The sequence below is a fragment of the Pectinophora gossypiella genome, chromosome 13 (assembly GCF_024362695.1).
Source record: "Pectinophora gossypiella chromosome 13, ilPecGoss1.1, whole genome shotgun sequence".
NCBI classification, from domain to species: Eukaryota; Metazoa; Arthropoda; class Insecta; order Lepidoptera; family Gelechiidae; genus Pectinophora; species Pectinophora gossypiella.
In genome coordinates this window covers 15,986,994-16,003,496 of record NC_065416.1, presented here as the reverse complement: position 1 = coordinate 16,003,496, position 16,503 = coordinate 15,986,994, and the positions used below count along the sequence as shown (strand labels likewise).

The following is a 16,503-nucleotide window of genomic DNA, read 5'->3' as shown; positions in this document are numbered from 1 at the left end:
TTTTGCGGATTGGGAGGTCAGACAGGCAGTTGCTTCAGTAAAAAATATTCTTAAAAATTATTCGCTTATCGATATATAAGCTGACTAATTGTTTTTTTCTAACTATTGCAAGATCTATTGATACTATAGCAAGATCTATTGATACTATAGGTTTTTTTAAACTATCGATAGTGGTCTACAGACAGGCAACTCTGAACCTAAGTATCATTTCAACGACTCAAGCGTTCATCTTTCCCCTAGGAGACAGTTCGGACCACTACCAGCAGCAGCGGGCCCGGGAAGACCAGGACCACCAAGACTACCAGCGTCAGGACTGACGACGTCGACCTCGACCAGTGCTGGGACGAGAAATTACTCAGGAGTCTTGTGAGTACCACTAACCAACAACTCACACCACAATTACAGATAAAAATAAGATTTTTGTTTAACCCATTCGTCCGCCATCGCCCTATTAAACACACTTGATTGTCCGAAAAAGTAAGATGATTCCGTGCTTCGGAAGGTACGCTAAGCCGTTGGTTCCGGGCTACTAGCCCAAACACCACCACCAACCCGCATTGCAGCAGCGTGGTGGAGTATGTTCCATACCCTCTCCGGTTGATTGAGGGGACGCCTGTGCCCAGCAGTAGGACATCATCACCCCCTCCAATCGATGATAAGGCGCTCAACAGTAGTGCTACTTATATAGACTGTTTTTTTTATGTTTATGAGTCATGAACATTCTAAAGCATTTTTGTTTTTATAACACTTACCTGTATTATTCCTTACTTTATGCCTGAGCTTAGGGAAACTAACAAAGAAAAAAATAAATTAAAAAAAATCTGTATCGGACGGGACTTGAACCCGTAGCTATTGTCAAGCCGGGCCGGGCGTGTTAACATTTACACCACCAGGTCCTCATCTTGTTCTTGCGAAACTTGTGGATTAATAGATTGAATTTTCTTTTTACGAACACATAACATAAGTTCACCCAATCCAATTGGGGTAGCCAGAGGTTCGTTCATCGCAAGAACACCTCTCTGTCTTGCTTTTATGAACATTCTAAATAACAAAGTAACTTCCCGTGGGATAATAGAAAGTGAAAAGTAAAAGGAGAAAGAAAACAATAATCATGGTGGAACGGTATCCATTATTTGAAGCGTCCAGCGGATACGTTTGACGAATTAACGCAACTACCGGACAATTATGAAGGAAAGCCGCGATATAAGTGGCTCGACCATCTACTCTCACTTTCATGCGATGGTCAACGACGGTGAAAAGACAAGACAGTGCCGAGTCACCGTCGACGGTCACCGTCATCACGCGTCATGTCATGTAACTGCACGTAATCCGCTTTGTTGATGTACAATCATGAGCGATATAATGTACCCACTTTAGGACTCTGTCGCACTAACATATTTGACATTTAGTGAGACTTACAGTTCAATTTGTCAAAAAAGTTAATGTGACATGGTACCAAAGTGTATACATATTAATGCTCGTGACCGTACAGAGAGTCTAACAAGGCCACATTAAAACAATTCATCTAGAACACTCTCCGTGGTTGAGTGGTTAGAGCGTCAGGCTCACGATCTGGAGGTCCGAGTTCGATTCCCGATGGGGACATGGTCGAAATCACTTTGTGAGACTGTCCTTTTGTTTGGTAAGGACTTTTCAAGCTTGAATCACCTGATTGTCTGAAAAAGTAAGATGATTCCATGCTTCGGAGGGCACGTGAAGCTGTTGGTCCCGGCTATTAGCCGTAAAAACACCTTCACCAACCCGCAGTGGAGAGCGTGGTGGAGTATGCTCCTTATCCCCTCCGTTTGATTGAGGGGAGGCTTGTGCCCAGCAGTGGGACGTATATAGGCTGTTTATGTATCTAGAAAAGCAATATCTTCAACTTTATGGTGGGAATCCACATCACAACCCACACGATAGAAGAATTATGATGTAATATCTAATTTTAGAATACGATTTCAACTGAACTATCTATTGAAAATATTTACCAGTACAATATTTAGTGATGTGTCATTCAATTTCTAAGCCAGTGTGAAAGTCTCTTGACATAACATTACATCGGAGCTTTTAATAGATAGACCAGTTTGTTGACTTGTTAAGATAGTTTTATTACATACCCACTAATAAGTACTAATAATGTTGCCAATTCCTGGGGATTCGCGCCCAATTGGGCATCCTCAGGCCTGTTGTTTTAAATGTTGTACCGGGTGAGATCCCTCAGCGGTCCACATTTGTCCGGGCACGTAGTTAATGCCATTTACGGCAAATCTACACGTGAAAAAAAGTGATAATAATTGATAAAAAGGCTTTGAAAAGAAACGCACTTGACTAAGGATTGTGTTCCAGATCTTCTTAGTGAATTTCTTCAAATCATAAATTCTCACAATTAATCTTATGCCGCTACATCCTACAATTAAATACACATCAATATTTAATTTGGCGACATGTTTCACATATTTTACGAACCAAAACATTGCTATTGTAACAATAACAAAAACTGTAACATCTAAACAAATGTAGAGTGGGTCAGGTTACAATAAAAACCAGAATTACGGATACATGAGGGGGGGTTTAGATCACTTCCGGTATCCGCGCCCACTTCCGGTGGACATACTACCTAGTCTGTAGTGATCAGTGGTCAGTGCGCCTGCATAGTCGTCGGCTTTCACACGGATTACTCGGTTGCGCGTGCGCCGCTTAAGTTGATCGCAGTGAAATTGCATTATAAATAATTCGCTAACATGTTGACCGGAATACAGAGACTATGTGTAAGCGAATTATTCACTTATTACCTTTACACCATTTCGGTATTTTATTTATAGTGACAAATAAAAAATATAAATATAAGTTCTCGACTATATTCCCAACTGAGGTAGTCAGAGGTACAACAATTGCATGATGAATTAGCAGCGTTTCACCGAGCTTTATTAGGCCAACGTGATTATGTGGTCAGCCGTATCTCCGCCTGCAATGGTGTACAGTGACCAGCCGTGACATGTAGTGTAGTTGGGTTGAAGTGTGCGCTGTGTGTTCCAGCTGGAGGCGAGCACCGACTACGAGCAGCGACGTCGCATCCGGGCACGGATCCGCACACTCATGGCTGAACAGGAAGGTAAGCTCCAAACTTAACTACCATTTTTCCACTGTATCAATCTTGAAGTCCGTTTTTTTTTTTTAGATTTACCGCGGATTCTATTTGGCCGGTGTTGAAATCTAGAAGCTTTAAGTCCTATAGTTTATAAACAAGTTAATGACGTGTGTCTTTGACGTTTGTCCCCAGCATGCGCGAGCGCGGTGACGGAGGCGCTGGCGGCAGCGGAGTCGCAGGCTGCGGCGGAGGGCGCCGACGACACTCGCGGTGAGTCTCTCCTATTGCCGCTGCTGCAGGGGCTGCTGGGCAGCGGGGGCGAACGGCTGCTGGCCGGGCTAGGCGCGGCCGGCGCCGACGTGGTGGGCGATGTGCGGCGCTCGCTGGGCCGCCTGCGGGCCGCGCTGGCGCCGCCCACGCAGCATCCGCAGGCGCGCGCGCTGCTAGCGCTGGCGGACCGCCTCGAGGACGCGCTGCGCGCCGCCGATCGCCTGGACGGCACGTGTCGGCGCCGACCGCGCCGCCGCAGCCGCGCCAACCGCCACACTGTCGGCGTCACGCAGGAGGAGCTGGCCCAGGCGCGCCGCCTCGTTGACCGCGATCAGTTACAGCTGGACGGCGACGTCGACGCGCCCGTCGAGGGGCTGTCATCGGACTCGGCCGCACTGTCCACGGCGCCCAGCGGCGAGCCCACCCCTGAGCGGCGCCCGAGCGTGGACGAGCCGCCGCCCGACGTCAGCTACCACGGCGCAGTGACGGCGCGACAGAAGCGCGCGCCTGTTTCACAGCAGGCCAGCTACGAGACCGTGCCGCCGGTTGAACATGACGCGCAGGTAGTGGAGCGCCGCGCGCCGGGCCCGAAGCGCCCCGACTTCTTCCGGCACTCGATAGCGGACGCGCAGCCGCCGCCGCCCGTCGCCCAGGTGCTGCCGCGGATGGACCGCCGGCCCTCGGAGAAGAGCGGCATCGCCGCGATAGCGGATAAGTTCAACGCTCAGATACAGAAGGAGAACGCCCCGCCGCCGGTGCGACGGGCGCCCGTGACGCCGCCGGTGCTGGCACCGCCGCAGCCCGCGCGGGAGCAGCCGCGCCGCGCGCCGCTGTACAAGCCGCTGCCGCCGACGTACAACTTCGCGGCGCCGCCCGCCGAGGAGCCCGCTAAGCCGCTGTCGCGCTTCAACGGCAACAAGCGCAACCGCATGAAGCGAGCTAACACTATCGACATCGGGCGCCCACTGGGCGGCTACCGGCTCGACAGCGACACCGACGAAGACAACCCCCGTCGCGCGCCTCTAGTGCCGCCCTTCCAGCCGCAAACCGAAAACGACCGCAAGTTCGTCGCGTTCATGCAGCGGAACGGCGAGCAGGAGAACGGCCACGCCAACTGGAGCAACAGGTTCGGCAACATCAAGAACGCGTTCGAGAGCCGCGAGCGCGAGGACCACAGCCGCTCGTCGTCGTTGTCACGGCCGGTATGGCAGGAGGCTGCGGGCGCGGGGCGCGGGCCGCGCCGCGTGCTGGGGGACGGGGCCCCCGCGGAGGTCGTCAAGCCCCCCTGGGCGGCGGAGCGCCGGCCCGCGGCCCGCGTGCAGGCGCCGCCGCCCACGCCGCCGTCGCCGCAGCGGCACTCGCAGCCCGTATACCCGCCGGTGCCCCAATCGCCGACGAAACCAGTCGTTGTCAAACCGTTCGCGGCAAAGCCGATCCCGGTGAACCAGTTCTCGCACGCGCCGATGTCGGCGTTCAAGCCTCCGCAGAAGATAGTGTCGCCGACGAACGCGCCCGCGCCGCACGTGTGGAGCCCGCCGTCGTCCGTGGCGGGCGCCTCGCCTACAACGGACCGCGGCCCGGGTTTCCCCCCAAGCTCCCCCGTGGGCTCGGCCCCCAAAGGTCCGCGCCGTACGGCGGGGCTAGCCTCCCGCTTCGAAACAGACAAGATTACCCGCGGGGCGCCTCCCCCCACGTCCCCCCGGTCCGACCCCGCTCCTCCCGGCTACCCGATCCGCACCATCCCGAGCCAGCACGACCTGGCGGCGCCCGAGCTCGTCAAGAAGCTCGACCGGCCCAAGTACGAGCCTCCGTCTCCCACCCGCCACCTCCCTCCCTACGAGCCACCGCGACAAGCGTACCGCCCCCCACCACAGAGTTACGAACCCGCACCGCAGACGTACCGATCCCCACAACCGGCGTACCAACCTCCTCACCAAACGTATCAACCTCAACAAACGTACCAACCCCCTCAGCAAACGTATCAATCCCCTCAACAAACGTATCAGCCCCCCGAGCAGTCTTACGAAACCCCCCAACAGATATATCAACCCCCCCAACAAGCGTACCAGCCCCCACCACCGGCGTACCAACCTCCGCAAACGTACGAACCGCCGCGTCAGACCTACCAGCCTCAACAGACGCCGAAGATAGACGCGCAGAAGCTGCAAATAGAGTTCTACGAAAAGCAGATCCGCGAGAAGAAGCAGAAACCCCCGCCCGCGTACACCGTGACGGACTTCACGCCCACCAACGTGGTCTCTACGTTCGTGCCGCTGCAGCAGACGCCCGACATCGAGAAAGCGCGCGCGCACAAGGTCGACTACCTGCCCGACGTCGTGCTCAACGAGGGCGGGCCCTACGAAGGCGGCCCGACCGCCCCCGCGCCGCCCAGCCCGCACCGCGCCGCCCAGGCCCCGCCCAGCCCGCTCGCGCCCGCCGCGCTCAACGGCCACGCCGACCGCTACGAGGAGACGACGGAGCACGACGTGGTGGAGACGCGCGTGATGCGCGGCCCCGTGCGCGGCGTGGCCACCACCACGGCGGGCGTGCGCACGCGCCACGAGGCGCCCGGCCCGCGCCGGCCCGCCGCCGCCAGCCTGCGCGGCGTGCTGGACAGGCTGGCGCCGGCCGCCCGCGCCGACGCCGGCCCGCCGGCGCCGACCGCCCGCGCCGACGGCGGGGCCCCGGCGCGGCGCGCGCAGGTACCGCCCCCCCCCGCCGCTGTACAGAGCACGTCCCCCGCCCCTCCCCGCAGCCCGCTCGCGGCGTCGCGCGACTCGCTCGAGTCGAGCTGCAGCCCGCTGGCCCGCTCGGGCTCGTGGCACCAGCTAGCCCCCACCCCCCCGGTCTCCACCCCCGCGCGCACCTCGCCGCGTAAAGTGGTCTCGCGCGCCAAGTCCATGCACCTGCTGGCGGGCCCGAAGCTGTTCGAGGGCGGCATCGCGCGCGAAGAGCTCGGCGAGAAGAAGCGCACGGTGGAGGCGTACTTCGCGGGGCAGGCGCGCCGCTCATCCACCACGACCACGACGGCCAGCGCCACGAGCGGCCGCCGCCCGCGCCAGCCCAGCGGCGGCGGGTTCGCGCTGGGCCGCAGCCGCACGATGCCGGCCGTCACGGAGCTGCAGTTCCTCGACGAGAGCAACGCCGACGACGCCTTCGAGGACCTCGTGTCGGGGCTGGCCTAGACGCACACATTCCACTAGTTAGGCGGAGACGAGCGAGACGCGCGTGAGTCGTGTGTGTGTGTGTGGGCTGCCGTGCTTGTGTCGCGCCGCGCATGTGTCCTCCCCCTCCAGCCCCTCCCCGCCGCGTCCCCGCCACCCGCGCCCCGCGGCCACGTTCACGTGTACATATACTATAACTCATCTCACGAGACCCGTAACCGTGTTATGTATTTGACTAATAGCTTATAAGTCGACGTGTTGTCTTGCTATGTTTTCCTCGTGTTGATTTGTGTCATGTTACGTGAGGCATGCGGTAACGAGTAGTCCTGACGTAGTTGCTCTCTGTTGCAGAGGAAGAGGAAGTGACCGTGACATCCAGCGTGCGGAGAGACTCCTCCGAGAAAACCGTTAGCAGTAGCACCACCACTAAAACTTCTAAAGGTACGACACGCCCGAACTTCACCCCCTAATCTTACCCTGCATAACATGACGCAACCAAACGCTAATATAACGTGTTCATCCCCCAGTGATCGAGAACGTAGCTCGGCCGGCACCCAAACCCGTGTCGCCGTTTGCAAAGTTCCGCCAGCTCGAGAAGCAAAACTCCGTCAACTCCCCCAAGTGAGTACCCCCCACACGTCCCCCCTATCCCCACACCCCGACATTACCACCCCACATCCCCACACACGAACATATCGACGACTATTCATATCTATACTATGCAATAGATCGATTATCTTATAGCTTCATATGATAAGTAATTTAATACATCATATTTATATTTTAGCAACCACCTCTGTGGATACGATAAGGATTAAATACAAGTAAATATACCAGTTAATGATATGCATATAACATGTATATTAGTGCTTCATTATACGATATTATAATCATTTGTGAGAGGCATCGCTTGGCCGCGCGTGCAGAGTCGAGGGTGCCTGCGACTGCGCACGGACGGCCCGGCCTTCATGTCGCGTCGCGGCAGCCGCCTCATAGACCGCGTAATTGTAAATAACCAGCGACTCGCCTAGAACATAACTCGCACCGAGTTAGCGCACCGAATGTAGCACGCGACTAACGCCGTGTTACCGCGAGACTAACCAGCGGCGGACGCGAGGCAGAGCAGACAACTAACGCTGTGCCCGTTGTAGCTCGCCCGGGACGCCGCAGAGCCCGGGCTCGAAGGCGCCCTACTTCAAGTTCACGGACCCCGCGCTGCAAGCCAGCGCGCTCACTATTAAAGAACGGTTGCTGCAGTGGTGTCGCGACAAGACCCGGGACTACGAGGTACCGCCGCCGCCTCCACCACATCCACGTCCCCACTGCGTTCACACACATCCTAACTTGAAACAATGTGTAAAACGATCATACATAATTTACCATTATAAGCGTTGTAAGTGTTGTAACGCTACAAGTTGAACGTATTGGGGATGTCGTTGATGAGATTTTCACAGACTTATGCAATCTGGTCACGCAGGATTACTTAATGAAACTAGTTGCTTCTATCTGTGTAACGAGTGTGTTGGTGTGTGATTGCATGCGTCTGTGGCGCGGGGTGCGCCCGCGCACAGCAGCGGCCGTGACGTCACGCCCCTCACACACGCTTCTCTCGCTTCATGTCATATATACGTGTACATTATACTGTATCTATATTCCATCTCTATATATTACTACCCTCATCACACGACCAAATCTTATTGCTTTGGTCCCGATCACATAATCCTTACGACATCCAATAATTTAAAAATAATATTCTATATTAAGTTTATTATTTTGTTTTTTTAAGAGGTCTAATCGTTATTATCAGGACTAACGGTTTTCGTTTTATAGATAATGTAGCATGTTTTTCTCTTCAAGTTTTTGTTTTTGATAATATTTATTTAAACAAATAAATCCTTCATCCTAAAAGTTTGTTGTGAAGAAAGGCGTGACAAAACATTTTAAAGAACAAATGTATAGTGCATGGTTTTTGTGTTCGATGTTTTACACAAAAAGGGACTTCATGTAAATACCTCCTTATAGCCTGTGTGTATATGAACCTCTAGAAGAGTTTATGGATAATAAAAAAACAACACACCAGTGCACTTTAGAACAAAGTTTTCACACAAAAAGCAATTATTAGGTATATCTTTGTAATATATAATGTAAACGTACGTTCAGTAGAAAACTTGTAAAAAGATGTGTTGTAATTACTTGTGATGTCAAAATAGGTAATTAAAGTACATAATATATATACTCTCGTTATTTCGACACTGTTGCAAGTGCCATGATCACGGGATGACTGATGAGATTGGAGTGGTCAGTCTCATATCCTCATTTAAACGCGGTAAGAACCCGTTATTATGTACTTTAATTATGAAAATAACCGCGTAAACTTAAATCAAAATAGGTACTTAAATGAATGTAAAATAACTGTATATACTGTTGTAACTGTTAATAAGAACTAGATTTTAATTGTGTAATTAGTTCAAGAACACCTAGCTACACCCACAGTAGATTCAAAAAGAGTAGCGAGTACTTGTAAAGTTATGCACTTAAAGTTCTTAGTAGATAGCCCTCCGACGGTATAGATCTTGTATCTAGCAAGTTGATGAAACGCACCTATTCAGTCGGACACAAACTTAACCTAATTTTAGTTTGACAGCCTTACATTCGTTTAGTTAAAACTTAGTTTGTGGTTGCCCAAAGCGGCACCTCTGAATGACTATTTATGGACGATGGACAAAAGTACAGAAAAAGAATAATACTACGTATAGACCGGAACTCCCCGCCCCGCACCCCCTCTGACCTCACCCCCTCAGGGTCTTACTTTAATCTTAAATGGCCGTAAGCCGCTAAGGAGTAAGCGGGAATGCACGGTCTTCCTGTCTCACTCGCACATACGCACGCGCGTTATTAGCCTATACGTACAGCTTCATACCTAAGAGGGGTTTCCACCGAAGTGAGAAAGAGCGACTGGGTCTCTCTCGCACGCTGTGATTATCGAATCCACGCTCTTCCGCTTTCCTGGAAACATATCGTCAGAGATCCTATAATTAAGTGGTTCAACATAGGTACATTTTTATATCGTCCATAAACAATCATTCCAAATGCTACAACATCGCGCATTTCCTTCAATGTAAAACGAATTACCACAAAAGATACAAGATGTATACCTTCGAATGACGTCACAGCGGCCGTAGCGATAACGCCCCTACATTGCGTGTGCGCAGAATGTGAAGCTGGAGAACTTCTCGACGTCGTGGGCGGACGGGCTGGCCTTCTGCGCGCTGGTGCACCACTTCCTGCCCGACGCGTTCGACTACTCCAAACTGACGCCCGACAAGCGCCGCCACAACTTCACGCTAGCCTTCAAAGTTGCCGAGTTAGTACCATTTCCTTTCCTTATTTAATACTGTAGGACTTTTCAGGCTTGAATCACCTGATTGTCCGAAAAAGTAAGATAATTCCGTGCTTCGGAGGGCACGTTAAGCCGTTGATCCCGGCTATTAGCCGTAAAAACACCTCCACCGACCCGCAGTGGAGCAGCGTGGTGGAGTATGCTCCATATCCCCTCCGGTTGATTGAGGGGAGGCCTGTCCCCAGCAGTGGGACATAATATAGGCTGTTTATGTTGTTTATCTTACTTATTTAATACTGGCAGAAAACATAATTCGGTCACCTCCTTGTCATTCCGAGTATATAAAAGTTATGGCCCAGAGTCATCCATCACGCATTGAGTACCGATTAACCCGTTATCATACAGTTCAAAAGACCCCAATAACGTGCCGACACCTTGTGTGGTTGCAAGTTGTCGTATAAACACGTCACTTCCATAGTTATTTCGTGTTTTGACGTTTAGTAAAAAGTAACGGACTTTGACTAGTTAGGAACTAGCCTATTGATGTGTGTTGTTGACGTCCGCAGTGAGAAGGCGGGCATCTACCCGCTGCTGGACGTGGACGACATGGTGGCCATGCGCAAGCCGGACTGGAAGTGCGTGTTCACGTACGTGCAGGCCATCCACCGCCGCTTCAAGGACCAGCAGTGACTGCCCACCCCGCTTGCCGCGCCGCCCCGGCCGCTGCACGGCGTCCGGCGGCGGCCGCGGCCCGCTGGGCGCGAGTTACAAGTAGTCGAACGATGTAGTCACAAAGTATATATTGTGTTAGGGAAGTATAGTTAGTCCAAAGACCGCTATTGTTGTAGCGCGGCTCGTCCGCCCCACTCGTTGTATCTCCACGCGCTGTCTCGATGCACTCCTCCTATTTATTGTTATCTCAAGATGTATGTGATTTTTTATTATAGTCTGTAAGTACTAACTCCCGACGCACTGCGCGAGGATCGCTTTGGCTTATTCCCCCACATAAGGAAGTTGCATCCTCGCCCATTCTCAGTGTACAGTCCACATTGACATTTATTACGATTGTTTAACACTATTTGCTATTGTTTTATATCAACTTGACATTAACAGCTTGGAATAATCGCCTAAGTATTGATTTTATTAAATTGATATTATTATAATTGTAATGACTATTTTATAAATATGTTAATTTATATTGATATAATTGCAAATAAAAATTATTAACAAGGTGGTAATTTATTTCAAAAGCGTCATTTTATAATGATAGAGATGCTATATAGAGTTAGGTTCCGAACACTCGATAGTGTAACGTCGTACGAAGAGAGAGGCGGCGAGAGTGAGACAGATGACGGCCGTGAGTGTCGTGAACATCAGAAACATCAGCGACACCATGCCTCCGTCGCCACTTCCAATATTTATAACGTGACAATTTCTACAACAGCTCTATTCGATACTGGTAGCACTCCGCAACTCGTTGCAATTTTGTTCGCATTTGTGTGTCAGCTTCGATATATACTAGTGCGGCAGTGGTCGTGTCCAAGTCAGATGTCAGGCAGGGTGTAGGGCAGGGCGACCATGAAGGGGTCCGCCACGTTGGTGCTGCGGTCAGCAGTGCGGGTATGTCTGAAAAATAGAACGATAAATAATATATAACCATTCATTTAGGTTAGGTTAATAAGTTTATATCTATATTATGTCTGTTTACTCAAGCAAAGCTTTTGATAAAGTTAACTACGACTTAGCTCTGAAATACAGCTTAAATTGTCTTGAATTTCTGATGCCATATTTTTGTAGGTTATATGTAATGATCCTTCATAACAAAAACGGATTTTGCGTAACAATGAAACAGATATTTCCGAAGCAATGTATGGTGTGTCTCAGGGTTCTGTCTCTAGGACCTGTTTTTTCCTACCTCTGTACTATGTGCACTGGAAAGTTTTAACAGCATAACTGGGGAATTTTCGTCGCAAAGTTCATTGTTTTTTGTACTTTTTTTTATTTTATGAATTTTCAGTTCCATACTTTTGCGACGGAAAATCCCACTTGATATCAACTCAGAATCATGGTCTGCATCATCCCTCAAAATTTTTATTACGATGTCACTAACACCTTGTATTTATAAGTTGTTAGTATGAAATTGTCATGTGTGAACATCAAACAAGTAACCCCTCACCCGTCAGTGGTCGCACCAGCGACGACAGTGACGTCCGAGGCGCGCGGCGAGAGCTCGCGCGCGTCCTCGTCCAGCGTGACGCGCACGTGCAGCGTGCTGTCGCGCCACGCCTGCCACGACAGCTGGTGCTCCTGGATCTTCAGCAGCATCCACGTCGTCAGCAGCCCGTTCAGCGCGCCTGCAGGCAAGGGCTGAACGCTCTTATGCGGCTACTGTATCCCAATACTTTTTATTAAGGACTAATTGTTCCCTGCGACTTCGAAAACCTGAGCTAACCTTACAGAGGCAACGCACTGATTCTCGAGCTCGAGCTCCACGAGCTTTTAAGTATAAAAATCTGAAATATAAGTAAGTACGTAACATACCTATAGTTACAATACAACAACGACCCGGGATAGATATTTAGGAGTCGCCGTCGCCTGATACGGTTTGGACGACATGATGATAGTTACAATGTTCTCTATGAATTAATTAAGTAAAAGTACTTTGTGAAAGTCGCGATCAATAGGTATACAAATGAGGTTCTAGGTAGGCTCGTAGGTACTTATAACAATAAGTGCTTATTTCTTATTCTTTATAAGATCACGATGAGCGGTGCTGTAGTTAGAGCTTAGGGTTAAACAAACAACTAAGTAGAGATTAAAACAAGAAGAGATCTCCACTGTTCCTATATGGCTACAATTAGAAGCATCACCAATTCAATATCTTATCAACCGTAACTTTCACAAGCCATTGGAACAAGGTGTACCTACTCACCGATGATACCGATGAGCAGCGAGGAGAAGAGGTTAGCGGCGAGGGCCGCGCCGCCGCCGCGCCGGGCGCCGGCCTGCAGCACCACGTCGCAGGCGTGCAGCGCCCGCGCCGTGCCCAGCACCGAGCACGCGCCCAGCGCCGCCCCGCGCCACGCGTCCGCCGCCAGCGCGCGCCCGCGCCCAGACATCGCCCACGCGCACAGCGACATCAGCCACGACCATCTAAACCGAAACACGCACAGACACGTGCCTGCTCTGACGGACGGAATGTCTTTGTTTCTCAGCCTGAGGATGTTGGCCTCATGTGATGCATGGGTTGCCGACATAAAATTGTGTACTCCTACCTTTATGAGGGCCTAGCCTCTCGATTCGAAAAGTTACACATAAGCAAATTCAGAAATAGGAATATTTGCAAATTAATACTCCAGGAAAGCTAAACAAAAAAAGCAGACAAATTGTTATCTTTACTACACACTCCTTTCATCCAACGATCGACAGACCGAAGAAAGGTTTAAATCAACTTATTAGGTACTTGTGGCTCCTGGTTACGATGTAGTGGTGTCTACACAGCTCGCAGTAAGATGTGGCGGCTTGCAGCAGCCAGCGCTCGAGGCAGGAGCGGTGCACAGCGGCGATGGTCCCGCGGCAGCTGCACGGCCGCACCAGCCGCTCCGCAGACTCGCCGCCGAAGCAGATGCGGCAGATGTTGTCGGCTCGCGGGCTGCCCGCGCCTGTACCCGTGTAACTCGGGACCTCTTTCGGCGCGATAGACGAACCCTAGCCAAATGTTTAACTTTTAATGTCTGTACAGTCTTGTATGTTTATACATATTTACGAAAGAAATCAACGTAAACGTCATCATCATCAATTTAAGAGCCACGCTCTTGTCGGTGCAGTATTTTCCATGCTACTTTTTAGGGAAATATAGGGCAGTGGTTCTCTGTCGGACGCAAGTGGGATGGCGCCCAGAGTGGACTATTACAAAGCCATACTAGGACTCCTGTCCTCCGCCTCTGAATAGTACTGACAGTTACTACTGCCCTCTGTCAGGTTCCAGCGGTTACAGTCCCCGTGACGCTAAATGTACCTGACACGAAATTCCCATATTATAAAGAAAGCATTTTTCTACATATTGCTAAAAAGATTTCGACAGGTGTTTTAAGTTTCCGTATATTTTCGTAACACACACCTGTTTGCTGAGCAAGAGTGCACAGACAGAGCCGAGGATAGACATCGAGCGTGGTGGCTGCAATACGGACGACGCTGGTGACGAGAAGGTGAGAGAATCCGCAAGCCGTGCGCGCACTACCCGCGTCTCTTCGCCCTCTGGCAAGCTCACTACCAACAAAAAGTTGTTTTAGACTAACATTATTGGGATCAAAGTTATTATAACAGTTTAATGCAAAAGTATGGATATACTTATACATTGTTTTAAGTTTACGCGGTTATCGTAATTAAAACACATAATAACGGGTTCTTACCACGTTTTCATACTCCCGATATTTCGACATTGTTGCAAGTGCCATGATCACGGGATGACTGATGAGATTGGAGTGGAGTAGGTAGATCCAGAATTTTCTACGGGCAGACATATCTGTCTATCCTCTTTCTTTGCCGCTTGTTTATGTATTTGTTTATATAACAGTGTCGAAATATCGGGAGTCTCATATCGCTATTTTAAACGCGGTAAGAACCCGTTCTTATGTGTTTTAATTAGGGATATACTTATTCGTATTTCAAGAAATACGCTAAAGAAGTTTGATGATGATGGGAGAATACCTGGAGAAGCAACTCCAGGTGTAAGACGGCAGCTGATGTCGGTTTGTTGGGCGATGGAACGTAGCTCGCGCTCGCGCAGACTTGTGTTCTGAGGAGACTGGAAACAAATAAATAACAAGGCAATTATTTATACAAGAGTGTTATAGTGAATAAAAAATCCTATTGTAAAAGTTAACTCACAGGCATATTGTGTGTAGAGGAGCAACTCGATGCTGACATGCTAAATGTAACCCTGCTTTCAGAGCGCTCGTAGCCCCAGAACATCAACAGCGTCTGACTTTCGCCTACATCACAATCCTGCAACATCAAATTTATTAAATTATAACAACTATATATTTAGGAACTAAGGGAAATAAGTATCTTATATAAAAAAAATATACAATAATATATAGTAGCACCTGTAAGATGCTTGCGTAACTACAAGTCCGATGGAATTTAAAGTTGGCGGTTTGGAGCGCTTGCTGAATGTTAGGCCTATATACCGCAGGAGCAAGCAACGTCTGCCTCAGGTTTTGGATCACATCGCTCCGGTGTACTAACGAATCATTATAATCAACAAGACAGTTGAGCGTTACAAATTTTCGCATTTTTCATTGTGATTTCCGCGACATTTTCTCATGTTTATTTTTTGTCACAAATAATTTTTGTACCAAATCATTTTGAATACTCTGAGGAAATGTTTAATTACTTGACAGAATCGAAATGACTTCTGTCAATATATTTTTTCAATAAAAATTGACTTTGCAACGATATAACGCAATAACGTTAGTTTCAAATTTGAACGCAGCCATAATATTGCCAAATGACAGTTGTCACTTTGACTTTTCTTGCCGTCCATCCCTATATATGTTTTTCTTTCCCACGTGAGGCTTGTATTTTATTGTGAAATACCTTGAAATTGGACGTAAACTCTCATAAAAAGTCAGCAACAATCATCAACCATGGCGGTCCGTGTACAATTCGAAAATAACAATGAGGTGGGAGTGTTTAGCAAATTGACAAATTCTTATTGTTTGGTTGCCATTGGCGGATCGGAGAACTTCTACAGCGTGTTCGAGGCGGAGCTGGCGGAGACGATCCCCGTGGTGCACGTGAGCATCGCCGGCTGCCGCATCATTGGGCGCATGACCGTCGCCAACAAGAACGGGTTACTGGTGCCATCGGCGACCACCGACACGGAGCTGCAGCACATCCGTAACAGCCTGCCCGACACCGTGAAGGTGCAGCGCGTGGAGGAGCGGCTCAGCGCGCTCGGGAACGTGATCGCGTGCAACGACTACGTGGCACTCGTACACCCGGACCTTGATCGCGACACCGAAGAGATCCTTGCCGATACGCTCGACGTAGAGGTATTCCGTCAGACGGTGGCCGGCAATGTTCTGGTCGGATCATACGCGGCGCTCAGCAACCGTGGCGGGCTCGTACATCCAAAGACAACCATACAAGACCAGGATGAGCTGTCGTCTCTCCTGCAAGTCCCGCTGGTAGCGGGCACAGTGAATCGCGGCAGTGACGTAGTAGCCGCGGGGATGGTGGTCAATGACTGGTGCGCATTCTGTGGCATGGACACTACTTCCACAGAGATCTCTGTGATTGAGAGTGTATTCAAATTGAACGACGCCAAGCCCACAGCCATCACATCCACCATGAGAGCGTCACTCATTGACAGTATGTCATAACATTGGACTGTGTGTAAAATTATGTTCTATGTGATATTGTTTTACCTGTAAGTTCCCTTAATATGATCCGCAACAATCTGATAGGATTCCAATTCTGTTAAACAGATTGCATAACTTGAACCAATGAGTCTTGACATATGTTTTTTTACAAAAATAAGCAAATAAATCATAATTATTATGACCTAATTGTTATTTTTATAGATTCCTTTTATAACTGAAAATAATGAAAGGTGGTGCATAGCACAAAATGAA

General features: G+C 49.9%; 3 protein-coding genes across 7 annotated transcripts in view; 2 read left to right on the top strand and 1 right to left on the bottom strand.

Moving 5' to 3' along the window:
- Nucleotides 1-11,092, top strand: part of LOC126371935 (titin) — a 103,267-nt gene extending 92,175 nt beyond the window's left edge. For 3 of the 5 annotated variants that reach the window (XM_050017388.1, XM_050017387.1, XM_050017386.1), the window contains 8 exons: nt 241-366; nt 3,037-3,112; nt 3,281-3,358; nt 6,874-6,963; nt 7,050-7,143; nt 7,674-7,809; nt 9,735-9,886; nt 10,429-11,092. In XM_050017388.1, the coding sequence (XP_049873345.1) occupies nt 241-366; nt 3,037-3,112; nt 3,281-3,358; nt 6,874-6,963; nt 7,050-7,143; nt 7,674-7,809; nt 9,735-9,886; nt 10,429-10,552 (876 nt within the window). In that variant the 3' untranslated portion in view covers nt 10,553-11,092. Of the gene's footprint in view, nt 1-240; nt 367-3,036; nt 3,113-3,280; nt 3,359-6,873; nt 6,964-7,049; nt 7,144-7,309; nt 7,347-7,673; nt 7,810-9,734; nt 9,887-10,428 lie in introns of those variants that run through there. The other 2 variants (XM_050017389.1, XM_050017390.1) reach the window with 2 other exon arrangements.
- Nucleotides 11,083-15,226, bottom strand: LOC126371940 (E3 ubiquitin-protein ligase MARCHF8-like). The gene is made up of 8 exons (XM_050017396.1): nt 14,971-15,226; nt 14,753-14,869; nt 14,573-14,669; nt 13,983-14,131; nt 13,326-13,570; nt 12,795-13,015; nt 12,039-12,216; nt 11,083-11,488 (listed from the first exon to the last, which is right to left on the bottom strand). The coding sequence occupies exons 1-8, from the start codon at nt 15,157-15,159 to the stop codon at nt 11,407-11,409; spliced, it is 1,278 nt and encodes a 425-aa protein (XP_049873353.1). The 5' UTR covers nt 15,160-15,226; the 3' UTR covers nt 11,083-11,406.
- A 163-nt stretch (nt 15,227-15,389) lies between these two features.
- Nucleotides 15,390-16,437, top strand: LOC126371945 (eukaryotic translation initiation factor 6). Its single transcript, XM_050017409.1, has one exon. It carries the CDS (start codon nt 15,514-15,516, stop codon nt 16,249-16,251), a length of 738 nt encoding a protein of 245 aa, XP_049873366.1. The 5' UTR covers nt 15,390-15,513; the 3' UTR covers nt 16,252-16,437.
- The last annotated feature ends 66 nt before the right edge of the window (nt 16,438-16,503 follow it).